Raw genomic sequence first — 25,590 nt, forward strand, 5'->3', positions numbered from 1 at the left:
CAACAACAGGGAGAGATCATTCACCAATTACTGTCATGGGCAAAACAGACTCGACTTGGGGAAATTAATTTAATTTATTACCAATCAAATCAGAGTAGGATAATGAGAAATAAAACCTAAATCTTAAAACACCTTCCCCCCACCCCTCCCTTCTTCCTGGGCTTAACTTTACACCTGATTTTCTCTACCTCCTCCCTGCCAGCGGCGCAGGGGGACAGGAATAGCGGTTGCGGTCAGTTCATCACATGTTGTTTCTGCCACCCTTTCCTCCTTAGAGGGAGGACTCCTCACACTCCTCCCCTGCTCCAGCATGGGGTCCCTCCCATGGGAGACAGTTCTCCACAAACTTCTCCAACATGAGTCCTTCCTACGGGCTTCAGTTCTTCACGAACTGCTCCAGCGTGGGTCCCCTCCATGGAGCGCAGTCCTTCAGGAACAGGCTGCTCCAGCATGGGTCCCCCGTGGGGTCACAAGTCCTGCCAGCAAACCTGCTCCAGCGTGGGCTCCTCTCTCTCCACGGGCCCACAGGTCCTGCCAGGAGCCCGCTCCAGCACAGGCTTCCCATGGGGTCACAGCCTCCTTCAGGTGCATCCACCTGCTCTGGCATGGGGTCCTCCATGGGCTGTAGGTGGATATCTGCTCCACCATTAACCTCCATGGGGTGCAGGGGGACAGCCTGCCTCACCATGGTCTTCACCAGGGGCTGCAGGGGAATCTCTGCTCCGGTGCCTGGAGCACCTCCTCCCCCTCCTTCTTCACTGACTGCAGAGTTGTTTCTCTCATGTATTCTCAACTCCTCTCTCCAGCTGCAGTTGCTGCTGCACAGTTTTCTTTTCCCCCCTTCTTAAATATGTTATCACAGAGATGCTACCACCATGGCTGATGGGCTCAGCCTTGGCCAGCAGCGGGTCCATCTTGGAGCTGGCTGGCATTGGCTCTATCAGACATAGGGGAAGCTTCTAGCAGCTTCTCACAGAAGCCACCCCTGTATTCCCCCCGCTACCAAAACCTGGCCACGCAATCCCAATACATGTGGATAGTTGAGAACTTTCATGTCAGATCATTTGAATGGTCTGAACTTAGAAGACTTACAATTTGTGAAGATATAGTAAGTCAGCCCTTAGGCAAAAGAGAAAGTTAAATAATTACATACCAAGCACCTGTGGCAGATTTTTGGCTAAGGAGTTAAGCCATTTAACTCTCAATGTCCAATCTTGATTGGTTGCCTTTTCTATGAACAATTTCACTGCAGCCTGGAGAACTTCCATTTCATCCATCCAGTTTGCATCTATCTCAACAGCACTGAATTTGATACTCTCAGGATTAGCGGACTGCATAATTTCTTGAAGATCTTGCAGAGTCAGCGGTAGTGTCCTGAAACACAAAGAAGTGGAAGTCCAGCAATCAAGGGCTTGAACTGCCAGTCCCAGGAAAGAATATATTTTGCAAGTCAAGCTACTCTGCATGCAACTATCTTCAGGCAAAAAGGCAGTAATGCAATAATCTCTCCTCTTCTCTTTATTTAGCTTTATAGCCAGTTTCCAACTTCAAATCAGTTCGGGGTGTCTACTGTTAGGAACTCACTATTACCAAAAATTCATGCAGTGCCAGAAGTGAATATGCACAGCATTTCATTGAGAAATTATAATTGATTTGTGCACCACAATGATATGTGAAGTTAAGTTAAAAAAGAAAGATAGGAGATAAGTGTCATTGATAAAAAAAACCAGCACGTTGCTAAGATTTTACAATTTCAACACTGTATCTTACTACTAACTTCTACAGCTTGTTCTTTCACTGAAAGCAAACCACAGTACCTGTCCACAGTAGGTCACTACGCAAAGCGGGCAGGAAGCAAGATTTTGCACCAGTGTTGTGAAAACAACAGTTATATTGCACAAGAAATCATTAAAAGAGTTCTTGCGTATGGCCCCTGAGACTTCTTTCAGACAGCTCTGTTTGAAGGAGGAAATTTGGTTTTTTACCTGAAGCTACTGGACCTAAAATAGCTGATGAATAATTGTTTACTTGAAAGCAGGAAGTACAGAGTATTATTAGTATATTTAAACCTAATTACTCATTTTTTTTTAAAGCTCAGAAGGAAACTGAAGGAAGAGATTTTTGGGGCTCTTATTACCTTGTAAACCCACTGTTTACATTCACATTTTCTGCTAAACGCCTACTACTAACTCAACTCAAAATGGGTCAAATGTACTTATCGAAGATTGACTAGAGTCAAGTATTTTGAATAATACTCAAAGAATAAAACAGTAAATAATCAAACTTGTATCAATAGTGGTTGCGTGGAAAGGTAACAGGAGCCTCAGTTAGAGAGTGTGACTACCACAGTCTCTACCCACACAATTTGCTCAAGACAAAGTTTTGCAGGGAACAATGACATGCCACCAGTATTTCACACATACCTTGTTTCTTTCTTATTTATTAGATAAAAAGTGTTTCTTGCCTACCTGCAGTTTTTAAGGTTTAGTCTATTCAGACAATACATTAGGACCTGTGCATCACTCCGGACTGTTGAAAGAAGCGAGTCTTCAGCTGCAAACAGACCTGTAGGTAGGGAGTCTGGCCACAATCCCATTGCTAGCAGGGAGTCACCCCAAATTTCACGGGAAGCCAGAGATGAAGCGTGCTTCGTAACCAATTCTAACACAAGCTACAACAAACAACCAAAAAGCAGTTCAGAATCATATTCAAACATGTATTCAAGTACAATAGCTCAGGGGACTCTTTAATTACATGTATTGATTATGAAATCATTATAAACCAAATGTTCTACAAACACTGTATAACCTACATGACAAAAGTACCAAAACATTCCAAGCGTAAGTGAAATAACATACTGTACAGCTTAAAATAGGAAGTGAATATTGCTGTCTCCAGATGACAGTGTGCACAGTGTTTCAGGCTATAGATTTATCAGTATTAGTATCCCAAAGTGTCAGCTGAAGCTGTTAAAAAACAAGTAAGCCTCAGAGTGCAACTGGGATATTCTCTGGCTCCCTTATGCTGCAAAAGAGTGAGCCACTATCTACAAAATATCCGACAAACCATATCTATCCCCTGGGGAATATCTCAATAAGCACATCCCAGATTGAGAGTCCTTATGCAACTCTCACTCATCTGACCTCTGTCTCCAGTAGCATGCCACCAGGCTGAGAAAATAGGTCATGAAAGGACAGGTGACAGCTGAAATTCACTGTACTTCACCATTCAATACCAAAAAAAAAAAAACTTCTGGAGCTTCAACTGATCTGTTAGAGTAAGTTACATGCAGAACTGTACTGCTTACACCGGAGCCAAAAAAGGCTCATAATCTAAAAGATACAGAAAATGTGCCAATGCCGCTTAATCCCTCCTCCTCATCACCTGACAGATGACACCCTGAGAGGGTGTTTAAAATGTTTTGGTTCATCACTCCAAGAGCACCATCTTCATCAACCCCTTGCTCAGGCACTTAGGAAATAGAGGATCTCAAAAACTAGCCTCATGAAATGATATTTTTCATGTATTGAGATGATGTAAGAAAAGCTTTCAAACACAGGACTTTTACCTTTTGGTTAATCTGCAGTTGTTGTGAGCGGCCATAAACTTCCCAACAGGCTCTGTAAAAAGACTTTGCTAATCCAAGGCCTCTCTGTATCTGCTGCACAATTAAAGCAGCAGCCTGAAGCAAAGGTGACAAAGATGACACAGAACCTGGAAGATACACAGCATTTAGGGTGATATGAATGTTTAGTAATTGTCAGTCCTTTAACCCTCTGAGGACAAACACCACTTTAGTCCCCGAGGAAGATCCAAAACAAATGAATCCTACTGGGTCCTCAAAATTGAATGGGTTCTTTCCAAGGTTAATAAGAAAATCTGACAAGACTGTAAATAACAGGTGATAAACTCAAAATAAGATATCAAGCAGCTGAGATGAATGAAACTCAGTGTCATCTTGCTCCAAAGAACAACTTCAACAGGTCTTGTGCAAACCCTCAATTTCGCTGATTTTAACTTTCCCTATAGCAATAGGTAACTGACACTTGCCAGTGTCTGACGTCTCCTTACAAAGCACCTCCAGTTCTCATCTTTTTATTATTTGGGCCTACTTCCTGAGAACGCAAAAAACAACCCAAAAAACAATCCAAAACAACCTGATTATACTTTTATGCTTTCACTTGTATCAGGACATGACACAATAAGATAACCAAGCTTTAACACTGAAGACTTAATCCAAATACATGTAGTGAGCCCAAGTTGTTAACAAATACCAAACAGACTTTTCTTACCTGCTATTGCCGCCTTGGTTTCTGAATGCACAGCCATAAGTGCATCACAAATGCTATCTCCCACTAAACCCAAACCATGCAGGAGTAACTTCAAATCCAGATTGTCCAATACATTTCCATCGTTCTCCCCAGGAATATAAATTTCAATCCCACGATTCCGCATGGCTCTGGATATTTCCCCATGAACAGGATCCATGGAAAGGAAAAGCCTGTCGGATATTAGAATAGAATAGTTCAGTTGGAAGGCACCTACAATGATAGTCTAGTCCAACTGCCTTACGTTCTTAAGATGTAACTTAGGGCTTTAAACTAGCACTCCGGAACCACCAAATCTGCTCTTCCATAAAGTAAATTAATCTTCATAAAAATGGGGACACTGATATCTAGAAAGCCAGACATCTACTGAATTTAAATGAGAAATCTGTATGAATAATGATACTTTGAAATTAGCCACAGATATATTGCACAGTTTTTAACTCAGTTATATCTGAGCTATGCCTATTGTATCATTTGCCTACTTACAAAAAAAAGTTAGCAACTACGCCTCTGAGCTATAAAGACAAGTTTTAAAGAAGTCTTAGCAATGGCTTCAGATAAATTTGTGCTATTTAAAAAAAACAAAGTATCCAACACCCAAGTAGTTAATACTGTCGGTAGACATCCCTTAAAAGCAAGGAGGAAAAAAAAAAAACACTTCTGAGATACAATTCAGCAAAAGCAGTTTTCTGAAAAGTCAAAGATCTTGTTTCCAAATGAGAGGAATCGGAGCATATCAGTCCCAATATTCTTTTCATGAATTTATAAAAGGTAGGAATTATACAGAATACTCTGTACGTTCTCCTCCCATCTCCCCCAGAGACTACTTCAGGTCTAAGACAATACAGACTGTCTGTTTGGTAGGGGTTTTTTTGGTTGTTTTTTTGTTTGTTGGTTGTTTTTTTGTTGTTGTTGTTGTTTGGTTTGTTTGGTTTTTGGGTGGTTTTTTTTTTTTAAGTTCTGTCACTGCAGGAAACTCAAATTTATGGATGGGATGGAAAAAGCTGGGAAGAAAATTATGTCCATATACCAGCTTTTGTTACCAACATATCTGAATACTTCACCATCTTCAAGACATGTATCCTCACCTCCATTACGGTGAGACAAGGAAGTGCTGAAATCCTGAACTAGAAATGGAGAATCAAGGCAGATGTAATACTGCTATGAATTTTCCAGTGTAATAGTCTGTGCTGCAACAGGGATATAAAGCCAAGCCTCTTAAGCTCTCCATCATATGCTCATCACAGCGCAGTCTTCTTCCTTGCCAGACAGACAGTGTCACTACAGTACATGGCAGACTGAACAAAAATACCAAAATACCGGCTCACTGCAGACATTTTTTTTCTAAATCTGCTATTTGGTCTGGAAAAAAAAAAAAAGGCAAAAAAAAGCAGAAAAGCAAAGCACCTGAAGTTTGGATGAGGAGCTATTGTAGGAATTGTGCCATCTATCACACCTCTCTCACTCATGGTAAGAACACCTCCTGGTTCAAGTAAAGCATTCAAGCGGTCCAGCACAGAAGGGCTATATTAAAAAGAAATTTATATGGTTATAAAAAGGTAACAATTTGATCCCCTTCTGATCTGAAATCAAAATGGTACCAAGCAAAAAGCCAAACAGCTAATTGCATTATAAGGTATCAGCAAAACTATCAACTGCTAAGCTGTCTAACAAGGAAAACACTCTTCCAGAAAATGTAAGTTACTGCTCCCATGTATTGTTATCAAATGCAAAATGTTCAGTTGTGAACCATACAGTAAGAGGCAAAGTCAATTAGGGAGGTCAAGGGATTTACTCAGTGAAACAAGGCCACTAAAATCTCTTACTTGCAGAAGTTAACATTGTCCATCAACAGCCAGTCTCCAGACTGCAGGGCCTGAACCAACATCCCATCCACCCACTCAAAAGTGCCATGGCTGTTACGGTCAGCAGCCTGGGCCTGCTGCAGCTTGAAACGCCGGAACTCTTCTACTAGGTGAGCAAACTCTGAAAGGAAGTATATCTTACATCAAGACTTACATTACTGAGGTAGCTTCCCATTCCATTCAAGAAAAATAGTAGTTATTTTGTTAATAAACTTATATGCTTGCTACTTTTCAGGGGAACATAAACAGCAGAGGCTCCAACTCTTTGAGTAGCCTCCCACTGGCAAAATCCACGAGGACACAGTGGGTTTGCAAGCACAGAGGAATATAAAATAGACTGACACTTTTCTCCCTAAATGACACTTTTCTCCATTCCTTCTCCCCCATTAGATGCAGTTTGATGGAATTAATGCCATATTTTAGACAATGATTTTAAAAAAAAAAAAAAAGAAGAAAAAACAACCCATACGTTATTCTGCTGACATTTGTAAAGCTCAACTGATTAATGCTTCAGAGAACAAATGCAACAATAGAATATCTAAATTCCCTTTCTTAGTAATACAAGATTAAGAGCTTTGCATCATATGTTGAGTACCTCGGTACAGGAGAATTTGAGTGTGGACTACTGATCGCTACCAGGTGTAACTACACAAAAAATAAACCTGAAGAACCACCACCAATGTAGCTTTTTCAGAAGCTAGGCTGTTACATAAGTAGTATGAAGCAACAGTATTAACTACAAAAAAACCTAGAAAACACCCCCAAGTTTTTACTGCGGATTTATATATTTCTCTTATTTTCTTCAGAGGAACACACAGTCTTACTTTAAATTGCCCACCATACATACCTGCCTTTGAGTAAGAATTTATTTTGTTGTTTAGTCGCTGGGTAAGTACAAGTATTCCCTCCAGTTTGCTCACTAATTCAGCTGTAACACTTCTACCTCCTTCACCCAGAGATTTGGGTTTGTAATTCAGGATGAAATTGCTCCAAGCACGCAGCACAAGTTCAGCATCATCTGCACAAATTTCTGTCAGGAGAAGACTGTCCCTTACTAGTGTGCTCACAGCATTCTCCACTTTTTCCAGCAGGCGCTGCCATGGCCTATTGATATCAACCTGCAAACATGCCATTATGGAGTTAGTTCATCCAGAAGACTGTGGTGCCTAAGGCTCCATTTGGTGCTTAAACACTAAGATCACAGTAGACTGGCCACTGTTAGGTAGGAAGAAGAAATATTGCCATATTACCAAAACAGTATTTACCTGTTCAAATCCACCCAGGAGTTCAGTTGTATCCATCGCACTGTTCATTGCCATGATTTTTAATCGATGGCCAGTCAGATGGGCCAGCAGCTCAACAAGACTGGTTTTGCCGACAGCTGCCGGGCCCACCAGGATTACCATCCAGCTCATGTGCACACATTTCATTATAGACTCGAGGGACTGCAGTGAATGATGCAGAAGTGAGAGACTTCTGCCAGGACGAGGAATATAGTTGCCACGAGAAAGAACTGAATAACCTATCTGGAAGGGATGAGAGACATATGGGTGAATGCTCAGAGGCAAATGGGAGCTCAGCTGTGCAAGTTGCTTCCCTCTCCACTCTCAAAACCTCTTGTCAACAGCTTACCTGAACGTTATATGGAGTGATGTGAAACTCTCTGGTTCCTGTATACACATCAGTCTCCTGGCCAAAAATGTCTCTAAATACAGATATAACCTAAACCAGTTCAAAGAGCAAAAAAGAGAGACTTATCAGCCTTAAGTTATCCATTGTTCTAAAGATTTTACTTCTAAAGTAGCCTTCCCTCTCAGCTCCACAGCCGTGTGATAGTAACTAACACAGTTTAATCAGAAGTGTCATTTCACTCAAAATGCAGCAAGCAATTAAAGCAAGCGTGAGCTGCCCACAGCAATCCCTTCATTAACCATGGTTTCCTGTGACTTGAAATACTGTAAGTAATGTTTCTCTTTAACAAAATACTGGGAAAGAAGTCACTCCATAAATCAGTTCTTTGATAACACACAAAAATATACTACTACTACAGGAAGGAGAAAGTGAACCCATGAGAAAAATATCCAGTCACATACAGTCAGTAACTTCAGTCTTACAATATGATTGACTTTTAGTTTAATACCATTTAAATGTTGTGAAATTAAACAAAAGTGAAGGATTTCTAGGCAAGAGGGGGATAAGTAGGTGGCAAAGGTGGAATAACAACTGCAGTGAGTGTGTTTTGTTAGAAGAACCTTAAGCAGTGAGTTTAACAGAATGAGGGGAGCAATTTGACAGGCAGATGAAAGAAGTGACAGATAAATAAAAGTCAATAAAAGAAATCCAAGCCAGAATAATTTAAAAATGCTGGCAGGGAAGGGCAGAATTACGGGACATTATTTTTACTTACTGTACTGACACAAATGCTTTTTAACCATAACTTTAAGAATCTCTCCGTATCTCAGTGCTATTTCTTCTCTGTTCCCTATCTCCTCTTTCCTCACAAATATGCATGCAACCCACGCCACTTCTATAAGAATGTTATTATTTAATACAGAATCACACAAGAATATGTTGTGTTTTGCTCTAAGTCCTTTGTTATTCTACTTGCCTTCATTTATACCAGCTTTCTGCTTTTACACTAGTAGGTAATTAAATTGATATTTTAAATGACATGGGGAGCAGGTACATATGTTAAACCTCAAAATCCCAAACAAATCTATTTTTCTTTTGTAAGAGGTAATGTCTATGAATGAATTGCAAGGCATCTTCAGATTTACACTTGGATTTCTAGAAATACTTCCTGACAATCTGAAGAGCAAGGAAGGAGAACACACGGCTCACCTTTTCTTTGTCTTCCCTGGTTCTCATTCTTTCTCCATATACCAAAAATACATGCTGGCCTGGATCATAACATCCTGGTGACTGGTCAACAAGCATAAGCTGGCACCAGCGGAAAAGATCACGTAAGTTGAACTCCCAGGGTCCTCCCTTCTGTCCCCACTTTTTTTCAGCCATTACTTCTTTGTCAATCTGGAAAAAATAGCAATTAAAAGAAGTAAATCTTTTATTCCACCCATGTGCTGGTCTTCAAATATTTTTTTAAAAAATTCAACTGAACTTCTGCCTTTGGCACTGCTTCCAAGACAGAGGACAATAGAAAGAACAAGCTGTATTCACTTTTCTGAAGATGTCAGGAGCTAAAGCTTGATTTAGTTTCTCTCCTCTACTAATTCTCTAACACTCAGCTCAATTTTCCTTTTTACTCTTGCACTCTGTAAATGAGTATTCAGTAAGATGCTGCCACAAAAGATTTTACATAAGGCCACAGAATACTACTTTCTCTTAATATTACTACACTTGTTTTGTTTCATGACATGAAGATTAAACGCAATTTCAGAAGCATGACCATAAATAAAATTCTGTGACTTTTATAACCTGCACTTTGCGCAAAATGGCAGCATCTAAGCCACAAAATAGCTACTGAGTTGATGCCTTGCAATTAATGCTTGTTGAAAACCTTTTATATCAGCAAAATTTTAGATCCGAGCACCTCTGAATCCTTTGCCATAGACAAATCCTATCAGGAAAGATTTTATTAGTCTCCCAGTGTTCCAGAAGAATGCCACGTATCCTTACAAGCTTCTGCAAAGGTCAGATGCTGCTTTCAGTAACAACATCCCATAATAAAGACCAGATTAAAAATTCAGACCAGAAACAGAAATACACATTTCAGTTCTTGTTAAGATATAGCTCATTTTGTTTGTGCTTCAAGAATAATCCGTATGTGTGGAAAACCATTATTTTCTCAACTCACTTCACCAAGTTACCAAACCATAATTATTTCCACCTTTTGTAGAACAAAGCCTTTTTTTTTTAAATATGTTTTTTTTCTTTTAATCTTCTGTGAAAAATAATGCCTCTTCAGTTATCAACCAAGTATCTGATCATAGTGGTACAAGAATTCAGGTGGGTTTTAGTGGTGCTCTTTACTTTCTTCAGCATAAACTTCCATTCCTCTTTTCTACCCATGCACTTCTCTATAAAAATGCTTGGAACTGTAACATTAGACTTAATTTTTTAATCTTACTGCATTCTGCCTACTTCTACACAAAAAAAAAATTAAAATATATATTTACCTTGTTATTGAAAGCAACCATTTTAGCAATAATACTTTTCTCAATAGCAGGAAACAGCGTATTCCCAATAAACTCCATATCTTCTGCTGACAGTGGATCAACATACACCTGTAGAATCAAAAGCAGTGTGTTGATATAGTCAGAAAACTACAAGACAGGATCATGACATAGTTTAAACCAAACAAATAAGCTTGCCTGGGTAAATCTATTAAGAAAGGACTTGGGCAGACCCTTTCTTCCACCTCCTTGTCTGTACGGATTCTGGCATCCAAAAATCTTAGTCTTCTTGTGCTGTACATGAAAATTCATTCCCAATTCTGGAACATAAATCTCTGCTCTGTGGTCAAAGCATGCGTTTAGCCCCTCTAATACAGACTGAGAAGCCAGATTCAACTGAGGAAAGAAATAAGGATACAATATTAATGCTCCACAGAACACTTTTGCATAATCTCTAGCTTAACAATCTGGGATACACAGAAGGTAAAATTCAATTTCCTTGCAGTCCTAGCACTGTCATATGATATTACCTCGAGCTAGACTGTTATTACACTGGAGCAACGAAACTATAACTAGCACTTTTCCTTATGTGCACTTGCTATTTGTACTGTGTTTTCACCATAACAACAAAACAATTCTCCATTGTAAAATCCACATATTCAAGATGTTTCTTCTGAAGATATGTTCATACATTTGTGACATTCAGAGTGTTTTGTTTGTTTGCTTCTTTTTTAAATGAAGGCAGTCTCGGTTATTTAAGTATCATGGTTGTTTAAAGTGGTATTCTTCACAATAGGAAAAAAAGGTATGCAAACAGCTAAAGAATTTAAGATTTTGCACTCTGCAATAATCAGAATGCACATTGCCAAGAAGTGAGCTCTGTGCACGCATATGCTTGAAAGCACTTGCTACATGGTACAGGAACAAACCTGTGGTGGCAGGATCGCTTATACTGGCAAAATGGAACTCCTCTTCATCTCAATTAAATCAGTACCCAACACAGTGTATTAGTCCCAGCAAAACACCTTCTATTTCACTGAAATTATATCCATATAAGAGCATGTGTACCAAAACTTCTGTTGACACTCTTTCCAGAAACTTTCAAGTGTAAATCAAATCTATCCTTGGTTTTCTGCAGTAATTTATGCTGGGATTCAATCCTTGTTCTCTTGTCTAAAAGAGGTCTAGTCAAAGCCGGTCTTTTACACTCCCTCTATGGGGAGCCAATGGGCAGAGGGACTTAGTAGAGGGAGATTAATTTTCTCTGAAGCGGAACGATCGCTTTCAATGTGGCACTAGATGCACATAACTAAAAGTAAGCAAAAATCTATTTCAGTCATCAGCCCTTGAAGGTATTTATCCCACATGCCAAATTATCACCTTTGCTCTTCCAGAACATTCCATTTTATTTATGCCCCAAACTTGAATTTACCTCATCTAATACAATCCAGTGTCCAGCCTTTAATGCTGCTAGTAGTGGTCCATCACGCCAGGCAAATTCTCCTCCCTTCCCACCTTCAACAGGCAAGTCTGTCCCAAACAAATCCGTCACATCCTTTGGGAGTAGAGAATGGGGAGGGGGGGGGGGGGGGGAGATTACAAAACTCCACAAAAGTTCATAAACAGCCTTTGTTAACTTTACTTCACGTTTTCTCCCTACCCTTTAAACAGAGCTAAAATGTAGGTATTAAAAAAAAATGCAGTAATTGCAAGATGTTAAAAGCTTTTCCATTATAGGACTCCAGTGACCAGCTACTATATTTAACAACAAAAAATTAAATTGGAACAGAAGCTAAAAAGCCTTAAAGCTATTTTCAAGTAACTTTGCAGAAGCCAAGAAAAACAGTAGTAGACAAAGATACGCATGTCTTCACTTGAAGAGAACAGAAAAATCTGGGAATTGGCATTCGCTCACAGAAGCTCGCTGCTCTTTCTAGTTCCCCCTTCCCATTTAGTTTTATCTTGAGACCAAGAAGGAAAAATTGACATTTCAGACTCAGTGCCAAAGTTAAAAAGAACTATGCTTTAAGTTAAACAAAACCTCCCCCCGCCACAAACACCAAGTTACAAAGACACTATTTTATTCTACCGTTTGCTCAGACAGGTTGATTCGAACAAGACAGTTTCCCGAGGCTTTTGCCAGGGCAGCAACTAGACTGGTCTTGCCCACTCCTGGTGACCCCTCCAACAAAATCGGTTTGTTAAGTTGTAGGGCTCTTAACAGCCTTTGTGCATTCACTGCTGTAGTCCCGGCATTTAGAGCATAATCTGTAACGCTGTTCCTCTGAAGAACAGGGCCTAAAACAAAGGAATGGTAAACCAGAAAACAATTAAACCAGAATGTTTATGCTGGAGCTGCTGACAGTGTGCTTCTGAATGAGATCACTCTGTCTGTTAGTTGCTGATCTCATTACAGCAAGCAATGGAGATCAAGCTTGTATCCCATTCTCAGAGATCAGGCACATATACTTTGTTTGACCCACAGCTGTGTCTCAGCCCATCTCCGCCTATTTATGTTGAATTCTGCAAAAAGCGTATGAATATATGATGTAATTTGCCATGAAACTTCGACGCTTCCTGGTTCATGACCCAAACTAGAGATCCATCACTGAAAAGTCATAAATCTGTCCTTGCGCTTCAGACATGCGCATCTAAAACTCAAAAGCAGCTTTTGAAAATTTGGCACTGAAGGATACAATTCAGTCATGTTATAGAACAACATATTAATCTGTTCCATACACTGCCAGTTCTGTGAAGGAAGAGTGCTTTAATTAAAGTGCGCTGCTAGGCACATGTTTTCTTTACTGTTATTGTGACATACAGTGAGGAGAGCTTGCTTGCCAAATTCCAGCCAGTATAGCTCACTGGGACGTCACTCCCCAAATTCTGTAATACAGCATTGCTCAGGTATACAAGATATTAATCACAAATTTATCTTACACATCTTGATACCTGTTTAGTATGAAAGAGATCCTTCATTTTGTGATCTAATAAGCAGAGGGAAACTAAGCAATTTACAAAGAAGCATTAACCTTGTACAGTTTTACGCATGACTAACACAATCCACGAATATCAAAATGTTAAAAGATGAATGATTAATACAGCATTAGGAACACATAGCTCCATGTACTAAAAACTAACCAGCTGAACTAGAAAGCTCATAGTCATCACTTATTAGTCCCTTCACTGTATTTTAAGGGTAGAAAGCAATATTTTGATGGTTCCATTTGCATTAATTTGTCACATGACAAACTGAAATGCAGAGACTAAATAATTTCGCAAAAATTGCAGTGAATCTTTAAGAGGCTACAGCAAGGCAGGGCATCAGTCTCCATTCTGTTTAGCACTGTACCCAGCACCCCTGCTTCCCACGTTTTACACAAGGGCCAGGATGAGCTGTAGCTTTAGTTAGTGGAAGTTAGCAGACATTCTGACCATGCAAAGTGACAGAAAATTACAACTCAAAATTAAAGAAGCCTTGTTACACCAAAAAAGTCTACTAAAATTAGGCCATTAACCAGGAATTTTAAAAAGTCAGAGAAAGCAATTAACAGATGTATCGTCTTAATAAATGTGATCGAGTTGCAATCAACATACTTTGAGGCAGAAAAGGCATTTTTCTAAGGCTTGAGAACAAACTATAAATTGTTCTGTAATAGTTCAGGTATCCTACTTAGATTTAGTGAATAACAGAATTATTGGGAAAAAACCCCCACAGAATAAATGTCCACCCACTCCCACAAAGTCTCTTGCCTCTTGGAATAAAAAAGGGGTGGATTCCCATAAAGTTGTCCATCCACACAAACTCTCTCTCCTTTGTTCTGTCATAAATCTTTAGTTCATTCTTCTGATAATCAGTCAGCTCAAGGAATTGACTCATTTTCTCACATAAGAATGTCAGGCATTTTTCACGAGCTAATAAAGCCGTATCAGCAGAGCAGGATGTTGTACCTGTAATTGGAAAAGTTAAGCATGCTTCACAAACATAACTAGGCACATTCATCTTATGACTAAGAAACACAATCCCTTCACAGATGCCATTTTTGTGTAGTATTCTGTTTCAGGTTTATATTTCATGTTAGTGCTTTTGCTTGCCAGTGCTTCCAGTACTATATACCATGGACAAACTGTTCTCTGAGCAACAGAATTAAGGACACCTTATTTCCAAAATGCTTTCTTCTACTATCATTATCATCCTGATCCCTTGCCATAGTCCCCCCAGGCCTTTTTTCCCCGCATTTCTTGTGGCTTTTCACTTTTTCCCCACTCCTATATCTCCTATTTATCAGCTGGGCCAGTGGCCACACATGCAAAGATGCATTCTGAGCTATGCACTTGATAGAGGCTAGCACGCGCAGATGCTGACACGTGGGGTGGAACATGTAATTAAGCACTATATCAGCTCAGAAGACTCAATAAAAACCACAGGCTTTCTTAATTTGTGTGCTAACTTTTGTAATATTATTATTACTACCTCTAATTTACTTAAGCTTGTTGTATTATTCAAACTCTTGCTACTGAAACACAAAAAAGGCATATGAAGTATAGAATATTGTTAAATGGAAGTAAAAACTTCTCCCAGAAGAGTTCCATGCCGCCCCAAAACATTTTGTTTGCGTTCTACTCAAAAATATCAATATAAATATATACTGTCATATTTTCTGCTACCAAATGAGCACTGAAGACTTACCTGATCCTATTCCATCAATGTATACCAAACATGCAGCATGGATAAAAGACATAATTGGAGAAATGTAAAGAAGGCTATATTCCTTGGCAGAATTCGACTCTTCATCCTCTACCATGACATTCATAAAATTAACCCATGACAAGACATCTCGCACACTGAGAATACACTGACGACCAAACTCTTGATTAGTCAGCCATTCAACAAAGTCCATCATGAGCTCTGCTATGTCTGCCCCTGAAAAGAGGGTAAAAAAAAAAAAAAAAAAAAAAAAAAAAATCGATGGAGTTATCAGATAATTTTATTGGTCACATCTACTACATTGTTGTATAATAAGCATCACTACAGTAGGTACAGCTGTACCTACTGAGAAACGTGGATGGGTACTCCATATCCTAACAGGCAGGATAACTGAAGAGTAAGTCCATGCCTGTGCTGTCATTACAGATCCTTTTAAATTCAAGTAACAAGACAGAATCAAGTGATTAATATTAACAGTGAAGCTGCAGGCAGAAAATGAAGTGCCAGTTCTTTCAACACCTAACACTGAAACTAAGATTGAGCACTGAAGGGCTGGGGATAATTCAACTACCTGGATGGTGAAGTAACTACAGCCTTGATCTTACTTCTGGCTAGCCATATAACATACACAATGAGGGAAGAACAAAGCCCAAAATATTTCATAAACTGTCCTCAGAAAGAGAGGTACTTACAAGAAAAAGGGACACAGTGGTGTAAATTCTGAGGAAAGTTTAGCAGCCTCCAGACTCATTTTTTTCTTAACAAAGTTTGAATACCAACACACAGAGAAATACCCACCTTGATGGTTTATTCCACCCAGAGACAATCCTAGATGAAGATTGTGTTTTACAATTTGTATCAAATCATCACGGCCATTGCTTTGTGGACACCATATTTCTGTAAATCTGTTGCGCAATGCAGGAGAAAGCTGCAAACAAGCAGAATGACATAGCAATTCAATTTATATTACACCATATTACTTAAGGTTGCAGTTAACTGATAGCCTTGTAGCCACAGTACCTGCAAACAATAAATAAAGTGACCAAGCTAGACCGTTCCTTCTAACTTTGACAGGGCCACTTTGTAACAAAAATCTTCGAGATAATGTGGATTTTAAGATTTCTAGTAGTGGCATCAATGCAGGAAGTGGCTGATAAATGAGAAAGTTCAAAAGAATATGGGAAGAAACTGAGCTGGTTCGCAAGCACCAAAGCTCCATTTCATTCTAGGACATCATGTATCAAACAATGGCTATGTAATCTCCCTTTGCTTACAGAAGCAAACTACCACGTGGAAATCTGCCTTCAATTACAACTCATTTCTGTAATTCCTCTCTTCCTCTGGCTGAATTAGTCAAGCAAAAATCATTAGCAGAAATGCAATGCAGAAATAAACCCCCTTTAAACACATGGTTTTACAATCAGTTGTTCTGTACTGTAGAAACCACTTTAAATGGAGTATCCATCGTCTTTTGGGTAAAAGAGCTTATAGCTCTTTTTTTTAGTCCTAGCTCCCAACACTGCTTAGAAGTTTTTTGGTTTGTTTTTTGTTTTTTTAACCTTTCTTAAGTTACTTAAAGCCAAACTTCACAAACAGATTTTTTTTCATTTAATGAGAAAGGTCTTTTGGGATGTGATGTTCATATTCACTGAGAATGACAAGATGACCTCTAACTGTCACTTTCTGAACAGCATTAGGGAGAATAATCTATTATGCAACTTCACACTACTCCAGACTCATGTTAGAGCTGGATTTACTTGCTTCACGAGCCACATTTCCTGTACTTGAAGTATTCTACATATCAAGCCTACCTAGAGTATTTAGAGGCCTGAAGTTTTCTTTGACATTCTGCTGAGTATTGACTTATATTGTCAAAATGATAGCACACAGAACTGATGGAAAACAGATACATCCTAATACTCCTTTAGAGCGATGAGGCAGATGCCTACTAGGAAGCACTGGATGCCAGAATTGGCGTGACACATTTTTGCATTGGACCTCCAATCACGTAAGAGCTAAGACCAGAAGATGTATGTTGTACTTCCAGTTGCTTTGACATTTACCTCCTTTTTCCCAAAGTCACCTCCTGGGTTCATGGTCGCAAGGATGCGAAATTTCTTGCCTGCAACTAATAGTTCTACCTCGTTATCCTCATCATCTTGACCACCTTTTTCCGCAAGTACTAATGTTTTTTCAGCTTCAAGAACACTAAAGAGAAGGTTGGGGGAAAAAAAAGAATCGTTTAATTTAGATTTCATTCCACACTTCAAAAGGTCACTTAAAAATGAAAATCACATGAATTGGCCTGCTTAAACTTCCATTGCCCCAGAATTTGTATTACATAAAAAAAAAAAAAAAAAAAAAATAATCTGTTCATCCTCCCTAATTGAGAACATTTCTGATTTTCAGAAGGAAACTCTACCCAAACCTTGTTGATAAGGTTCAGGTCAAATGATCTGTCAAAAGACTTGTCTAATAAAAGCATACATCTCACAGCTCTCTTTTTACAAAAGCAATAGCAAAATTTATATTCATAGGAGCTAGATAAAGAACCAGTCTTCAAGCTGACAGACTATACATCTGAGAAGCATTCTAGTAGATTTTTGTTTTTTTGAGGTTTTGCTTGTTTGTTTGTTTTATTAGCTGTACTTTAGTGTACACTAAAAGCTGTAAAAGTTTCAGCTGTTACCCCTTTAGAAAGACACTGCTCAGTATCACTGCCAAAACAAAGAGGTTAACTGAACTTTATGAAAGAATGATAGCTGCACTGATACAGTGAGGAAAAAAAAAACAAAACAGCTTGTAACAGTGACAGTTTGGATATGGTGGAAAAAATAGCTGTTAATCACCTCAATATAATGGGTAATCATAGAATCATTTAGGTTGGAAAAGACCTTTAAGATCATCGAGTCCAACTGTAAACCTAGCACTGCCAAGTCCACCACTAAACCATGTCCCTAAGCGCCACATCTACACGTCTTTTAAATACCTCCAGGGATGGTGACTCAACCACTTCCAATGCCTGACAACCCTTTCGGTGAAGACATTTTTCCTAATATCCAATCTAAACCTCCCCTGGTGCAACTTGAGGCCGTTTCCTCTTGTCCTATCATTTGTTACTTGGAAGAAGAGACCGACACCCACCTCACTACAACCTCCTTTCAGGTAGTTGTAGAGAGCAATAAAGTCTCCCCTCAGCCTCCTTTTCTCCAGGCTAAACAACCCCAGTTCCCTCAGCCGCTCCTCATAAGACTTGTGCTCTAAATGGAATGACTAAAATGAGGGATACTGCTGCAAGCAGATAATGAAATTATATTTTATGAACTTTTACACACATAAAGAGAGGGAAATAACTAGTTTTGTTTCTGGTATTTGACAAGATGCATCATTTTCAAGAGCTCACTGACAGGCTGAAAATATTAATATTGCAGATGGTAAACTGGAGATTTGAAAGTTACGATATCACAGGAATAACTGAAACATGTCGGGACAATTCACATGACTGAAGGATCGTGATGGATGGCTATAGGCTGTTTCATAAAGACAGGCAAGAAAGAAGAGGAAGAGGAGTTGCGCTCTTATGTTAAGGAGAACCTTGAATGTATAGAAGTCAACTATGGCGATTGTGGAAGCCCTATCGAATGCCTCCGAGTCAAGATCAGAGGGCTGTCTCCAAGGGGGATCTTACAGTAGGCATCTGCTACCAACCTCCAAACCAAAACAGTAAGGCCAATGAAGCAGTATTTGGGTCACTTAAGCAAGCTTTGGGTCAACAAAACCTGGTTCTTATGGGTGACTTCAACTACCCAGACATTTGTTGAAGAACAATACAACAGCTCACATGTCATCCATCAAGTTCCTGGAATGCGTAGAGGACTGCTTCCTCATACAAATGTTAGATGTGCCAACCAGGAATGAGGCACTGCTGGACTTGCTACTCACAAACCAAGAAAACCTGCTTTGTAGTATCTCAGTTAGTGATAGCCTTGGCTGCAGCGATCACAATATTGTCGAGTTTGGGATCCTGCTGAGCACGCTGAAGGTTAGTACTAACACAAAGGTTTTAGATTTTAGAAAAGTAAACTTCAGCTTGCTCAGAGCTCAACTGGGAGGGATTCCGTGGGAAGCTTCCATGGAGGATAAAGGAGCTAGCAAGTGTTGGGAGTTTTTCAAAAACGCTCTCCTAGAAGCACAAAAACAGTTCATCACCTTTACAGGTAAGGGAAGAAGGCGAAGCAAGGGACCCCCTTGACTTAACTGTGAGTTTCTGAGTCTGCTCAAAACCAAAAGAGAAGTGTCCCAGGGATAGAAAAGCAGACAAATACCCATTGAGCACTACAAGGGCATTGCCAGGGCGTGCAGAGATACAGTTAGAAAAGCAAAAGCTCAGCTTGAATTGAAATTGGCCAGAGATGCCAAAAACTACAAGAAAGGATTCTTCAGGTACCTAAACAACGAGCAGAAACAGAAGGAAAATACTGGCCCACTGTTAAACAGGAGAGGTGCATTAGTCACCAACAACGCTGAAAAAGCAGAGGTTCTCAACACTTTCTTCATCTCTGTCTTTACCAGCACTGCTGGGTCCCAGGCCTTGGAAACAGAAATCCAGGTTAATGCAAACACAGACCCACCGTCAGTGAAGCAAGAGTTGGTATGTGAACTATTACAGGAGCTTGACCCCTACAAATTGATGGGCCCTGACAATATCCACCTGAGGGTATTAAGAGAGCTGGCTGACATTGCTGCGAGGCCACTCTCCATAATCTTTGAGATGTCGTGGAGATTGGGAGACATCCCAGAAGACTGGAAGGCGGCTAATGTCACACCCATCTACAAGAAGGGCTTAAAGGAGTATCCAGGAAATTATAGGCCCATCAGTCTTACTTCAGACCATTGGGAAGTTATGGAACAAATCTCCTGGGGGCTATCACAAGTCAAATGAAGCACGTGATTGGGAAAAGCCAGCACGGATTCACCAAGGGCAAATCGTGCTTCACAAACCTGACCGCCCTCTACGACAAAATAACCTGCTCAGTTGACGTGGGGTGAGCGGTGGACGTTGTCTACCTGGATTTCTCCAAGGCTTTCAATACAGTTTCCCACAGCCTCCTCCTAGAGAAACTGATGCGTTACGGTCTAGACAAGTGGTCCGTGCGGTAGGTGGGGAACTGGCTGACAGGCCGCACCCAGAGGGTGGTGGTAAATAGCTCCTTTTTGAACTGGCAACCTGTCAAAAGTGGGGTCCCCCAGGGATCAATATTGGGCCCAACACTGTTTAATATCTTCGTAAGTGATCTGGATGATGGGATCAAGTGTACCCTGATTAAGTTTGCAGATGATACCAAACTGAGTGGGGAATTGGACACTTCGAAAGGGAGAGCCACCCTGCAGGAAGACCTGGATAGGCTGCAAGGGTGGGCTAACAAGAACCTTATGAAGTCCAATGAAAACAAAAGGTAAGGTCTTGCACCTGGGAAAACATAATCCAGGAGTGCAGCACAGGCTGGGATCTACCTGGCTGGGAAGCAGCTCTGTGGAAAGGGACGTGGGGGTACTGGTAGACAACAAGCTCAGTATGAGGGAACAGTGTGCTGCTGCGGCAAAGAAAGCCAACAGGATGCTGGGTTGCATCAACAAGGGCATGACCAACAGAGATAAAGAAGTCATTATCCCACTCTACTTGGCGTTTATCAGGCCACACCTGGAATACTGTGTTCAGTTTTGGTCCCTGCTATACAAAAAAAAGATGTGGACAGGCTGGAGAGGGTCCAGAGAAGAGCCACAAAGATGATCAAAGGACTAGGAAGCCTGTCATATGAGGAAAGGCTGAGAGAACTGGGTTTGTTCAGCCTTGAGAAAAGAAGGCTTAGGGGAGACCTTATCACCATGTTCCAGTATTTAAAGGGTGGCTACAAAGAAGATGGAGACTCCCTTTTTACAGGGAGTCACATGGATAAGACGAGGGGTAATGGGTAAAAGTTACTCCTGGGAAGATTCCGATTGGACACAAGAGGAAAATTTTTCACAATGAGAACAAGCAGCCATTAGAATAATCTCCCCAGGGAAGTGGTGGATTCCCCAACGTTGGACACTTAAGATTTGGCTGGACAGGGTGCTGGGCCATCTTGTCTAGACCATACTTTTGCCAAGAAAGGTTGGATCAGATGATCCTTGAGGTCCCTTCGAACCTGGTATTCTATGACTCTATGATTTTACTTGTAGATTTATTTTCCATCTTGACTCATGCTGTAAACTGTCTTTAGGTATTGTATAAACTGTTTCAACTAAACTAGGGTTTATGTTCTTAATTTCTTCATCCAGGGACATGAGCTATTGAATAAAGTGAATCCTTTCATCATCTTATTTTTGTCCATGAAACAGATACAGCAATTTGAGTGCAGATCACTCTGCAGCAGTACTATAAAGCCAAATGGAAAATAAATGGCACTAACCAAAGCATTCAAAACCAACATAATCAGTGTACCAATACATGTCAAGCAAACATATACATAGCTGCTTTTCAATTGAAGTACCTTTTCTTTTTCCAGGTAAGACTTGGGCAAGACAAGGCAGTTTCATCTTGTCTTACCTTACTATCTTTCCTCCTATCTGTAATTAGAATTTCAAACAGCAAAAATTGTCTAAGAATTACTATGATTAAAACTAGCACCTCTGTCACATGGATGACAATCAGAAAAACAAAGCAAACTGGCACAGAAGTTGAAACATGAAAAGGGCTAGAGCTATTTGGGTCATTCATTCTTTCAGCAAGAACTACATGATTAAGAGAGCAGCTCTCCAGGCCAGGAAACAAATGTGCCTAAAAAGCTAGATTTACCCTGCTCATGTTTGTGTAATGAATAGACACATTGAGGATACTTAATACTAACACATTTAAGACATACCTGTTAAGTCGCTCTAGTACAGAATCATCAGCTAAAGAAATCTCATCAAGGAGAAAAAAACCCTCCTCTTTCATTGCTAAAACAAGAGGTCCATCGCACCACTCAAAGAGTCTAGAACCATCAGATTCCTCCTAAGAAATGGAAAATTAAATTAATGACTTTTCACAATTGTTACTTTTTGCTTCCACGGTCTCACTACCCAAACTACTATCGATGCAAGACAAACCTGGTCTTTTGACCTCTGTCTGACTGGTCGCAGTCCTCCCAGGAAGTCTGAAGTCTCCATATGCAAGTGGCAATTCACTGAGTATAGCTTCTGATTTGTTAATGCTGCGAAGATCTGACAAATGGTAGTTTTACCACACCTGCAACAAAGTAATTTAATTGAAAGGGAATAATAAAAAAAAAAAAAAAAAACACACCACAGCTCACTTTTGACAGGATTCATACTTTCATTGAAGAGCTATGAGGCAAAGGCCCAGCATGCAAATTTCCTTCTGCTCCTTTCCTTGAAAGAAATGTATGCAAAGTGAAGCTATTTTTGGCACAACAACTGTTGCTGACTTGCACAAGATGCCTTTAATTAATTTTAAATCAATATCTGCATTGATGGATTTCTGCAGGTTCAAAGTCAAATTTATTTCAGCCTGCCCTTACAGGTACTCAACTAGCCTGACATTTCACTAAACTGGAGATGCTACGTGTTTAGACCAAGCCTAAGTCTGAGGGAATAAAACTGCTCAGTACCTAGAGTTCTCATTTATTACCTAAATAATTTTACTTCTCCCTTCTCTTGCGTTTTTCTTCCCTTCTCTCCTACAAAAATTTCCTCCCCAAATTTATAACCAGCACAGGAGCAGACAGCATCTACTTCCACGACCTCCTTTACAGCATACGAGGCAGGGCAGTGGTGGTGGGGAGAAGTAGTAGCAAGGCTATATTCAAGCTCTTAAGACATGTAAAGCAAACGTGCTCTCAAACAGAAAAATGTCACAATTCCCCAAGAGCAGCCTCTCCAGTGAGGTACAGTAAGATTCTACAGGGCACCTTGTGAAAAGTGGGGACAGAAGTCAGCTGATCTCAATTTCACTACTTTCTATATAATTTCTATGTAGTTACACATAACGCAGATAATCCCATTAAAGACTTGTGCTGAAAGAGATGCAATTGCTTCCCCTCAAAAGGGAACTGTGAAAAACAACAGTTGCAAGTCTGCCATTGCAGAGGCTTAAATGTCCCAGATCAAAGAAGCACTGAAGCTCACACGATCATTTTGTGTCTGACTCAGTGGCTGCTGCAGCACTACAAAGAACTGCATCATAAAAAGCAAGATTACCCAGTGTCTCCCACCAGCAGTACTGGTTCACCAAACTCCAGGGCTCGTCCCACCAAAACGGCAAGTCTCCTCATCCCTTGAGTCCAGACAATATGGTTAAAATCTCTGTCCATCACTGACATCTGCGTGGAGGATTTAGCTGCACAACACAAAGCAATCCATCAGCTGCAGTCACATCTAGAGAACTACCAGTGTGGTCCATCTAGGAAACTCACCCAGTAGCTTTTTGACACTTTCCCCTGAGAAGAGAGACTCAGGATATATTTTTTTCTTGAAGTGTTTTTCAAGGACACTCTGAATAACATCCACCTCCTCCTGTTTCCTGACTCTGCCTGCTAGAAGCATAAAACCTATAAAACAGAGGAAGAGAGAAAGCAATTACTACCTGGTTAATCAGTGACAAAAATTTATACTTAAGAACTAGAGCTGGAAAGTAATTCTACAGACACTCTAAAAGCCTGAGGTAGCAGGGCTCACCATCATTTGCTAAGTGCTGAAGCCAGTCATACTCCTTCTCCAGCTGTTCTGCCAGTCTGTACCTTTCAGCCCAACGAAACAGATCCCGCAGGGTAATGAACCCGTGCTTCCCAGCAAACACTGTTGAACCTCTGCGGTAAGACTGTCATAAGAACAAAACATGAGCCATTTTTTCATGAACCTGTCCAAATACTTAAAGCAAAGCTAATCAGAGCTCTCTAATGTGACGCTTCTTCAAACAAACCATATGGAAAGAAAGTCTAGTACAGTCACAACTCCCAAACTCAAATTACCTTTAAGCAGGTATTTGATAGGTACCAGGAACAAAATAATATAGATGATAATAAATAAAAATACTACGAAGAAAATAGGTACCTGGAATAAAACAAAATCCAAGCAAAAGATTAGGTTCTACACCAAAACCTATGTTAGTACGTTGAAGCGTGCTCTGGTTTGTGCTGCTGCAATTGCTTTTAAATACAAGATAGTTTTAGCTACATACTAAGCGTTAAATGTCTGTTAAACACAATAGTGTCCGAACACATCCAAAATTATTGCTTAAAAATAATACCAAACCTAGCATGACCCACAGACAGCTACAAATCCAATACTGTACTTTGGATTCAGAGCAAGGGATTATTCTACACACCAAATCCCAAGGCCTTTGGTTATTAATTTTTTTGCTGCTAGCTTTCTCTCAAATCTGACATCACCTTCCCTATTCTCTATCTTAACCACTGAACTAAGTACTTTGGTGGGTTCCCTTCCATCAATTATGGTTTAGGTTTTCAAATATTTGCCAGTTAGCAACACCTCCCCCTCAAAAGGAATTTCTATTACTTTGCGCTGAAATGTTTGCATGCCTTCTACAACAAGAAGAAAGACTCTCATACTTGCAGGTCTAACATGACTTTGACAAGCTTGCTGCAATAAGAAGGTGGCAAACTGCATCGCTTGTGCAGGATGGTTTCCAATTCAGCACTTGGCAGTTCATCAAAATGCAGTTCCACAAAACGATTTCTGAAGGCTCTGGACAAAACCTAAAATATGAGAACATACTATTGCTTGAACTTTTTCCTTTGATATTCCTCATGTTATATATCTTCCCCTACACATCCAAAGGATGTCATAGCATACGGATTAGCACATACTTATAAACATTGAAAGAAAGCATAAGAGGCAGCCTAGATGAGGACAAGAGCTTTAAAACGTGTTGTGTTTTAACCCCAGCTGGCAGCTAAGCACCAAACAGCCACTTGCTCACTCCCCCTACAGTGGGATGGGGGAAAGAATCAGAAGGGTAAAAGTGAGAAAACTCAGGGGTTGAGATAAAGACAGTTTCATAGGGAAAGCAAAAGGTTCATGCACAAGCAAAGCAAAATAAGAATTCATTCACCACTTCTCATCAGCAGGCAGGTGTTCAGCCATTTCCAGGAAATCAGGGCTTCATCATACGCAACAGTTATTTGGGGAAACAAACACGGAACATCCCCCTCTTCCTCCTTGTCCCCCCCGTTTTTATTGCTGAGCATGACGGTATATGGTATGGAATATCCCTTTTGTCAGTTGGGGTCAGCTGTCCCGGCTGTGTCACCTCCCAGCTCTTGTGCACCCCCAGCCTACTCACTGGCAGGGCACTGTGAGAAGCAGAAAAGGCCTTGACTCTGTGCAAGCACTGCTCAGCAATAGCTAAGACATCCCTGTGTTATCAACACTGTTTTTGTCACAAATCCAAAACATAGCACCATACCAGTCACTATGAAGAAAGTTAACTCTACCCCAGCCAAAACCAGTACAAAATGGACATCAATAGCCTAAGTCAAGTCTCTTCTCCAGTG

General features: G+C 40.2%; 1 protein-coding gene across 2 annotated transcripts in view; it reads right to left on the minus strand.

Moving 5' to 3' along the window:
* The window catches only part of MDN1 (midasin AAA ATPase 1), a 112,360-nt gene that overhangs the window by 53,352 nt on the left and 33,418 nt on the right, over nt 1–25,590 (minus strand). For both annotated transcript variants that reach the window (XM_076333230.1, XM_076333229.1), the window contains exons 26-49: nt 24,646–24,792; nt 23,753–23,894; nt 23,491–23,625; nt 23,276–23,414; nt 22,166–22,304; nt 21,940–22,070; nt 17,098–17,242; nt 15,833–15,962; nt 15,017–15,250; nt 14,080–14,277; nt 12,416–12,624; nt 11,759–11,881; nt 10,525–10,722; nt 10,330–10,437; nt 9,035–9,223; nt 7,826–7,915; nt 7,459–7,719; nt 7,041–7,311; nt 6,155–6,314; nt 5,736–5,852; nt 4,293–4,501; nt 3,569–3,714; nt 2,469–2,671; nt 1,154–1,374 (exon numbers count right to left, since the gene is read on the minus strand). In XM_076333230.1, coding sequence (XP_076189345.1) covers nt 1,154–1,374; nt 2,469–2,671; nt 3,569–3,714; nt 4,293–4,501; nt 5,736–5,852; nt 6,155–6,314; nt 7,041–7,311; nt 7,459–7,719; nt 7,826–7,915; nt 9,035–9,223; nt 10,330–10,437; nt 10,525–10,722; nt 11,759–11,881; nt 12,416–12,624; nt 14,080–14,277; nt 15,017–15,250; nt 15,833–15,962; nt 17,098–17,242; nt 21,940–22,070; nt 22,166–22,304; nt 23,276–23,414; nt 23,491–23,625; nt 23,753–23,894; nt 24,646–24,792 — 4,045 coding nt within the window. The remainder of the gene's footprint in view (nt 1–1,153; nt 1,375–2,468; nt 2,672–3,568; nt 3,715–4,292; nt 4,502–5,735; nt 5,853–6,154; nt 6,315–7,040; nt 7,312–7,458; nt 7,720–7,825; nt 7,916–9,034; nt 9,224–10,329; nt 10,438–10,524; nt 10,723–11,758; nt 11,882–12,415; nt 12,625–14,079; nt 14,278–15,016; nt 15,251–15,832; nt 15,963–17,097; nt 17,243–21,939; nt 22,071–22,165; nt 22,305–23,275; nt 23,415–23,490; nt 23,626–23,752; nt 23,895–24,645; nt 24,793–25,590) is intronic.

The sequence above is a fragment of the Aptenodytes patagonicus genome, chromosome 3, assembly GCF_965638725.1.
Source record: "Aptenodytes patagonicus chromosome 3, bAptPat1.pri.cur, whole genome shotgun sequence".
Taxonomy (NCBI): Eukaryota; Metazoa; Chordata; class Aves; order Sphenisciformes; family Spheniscidae; genus Aptenodytes; species Aptenodytes patagonicus.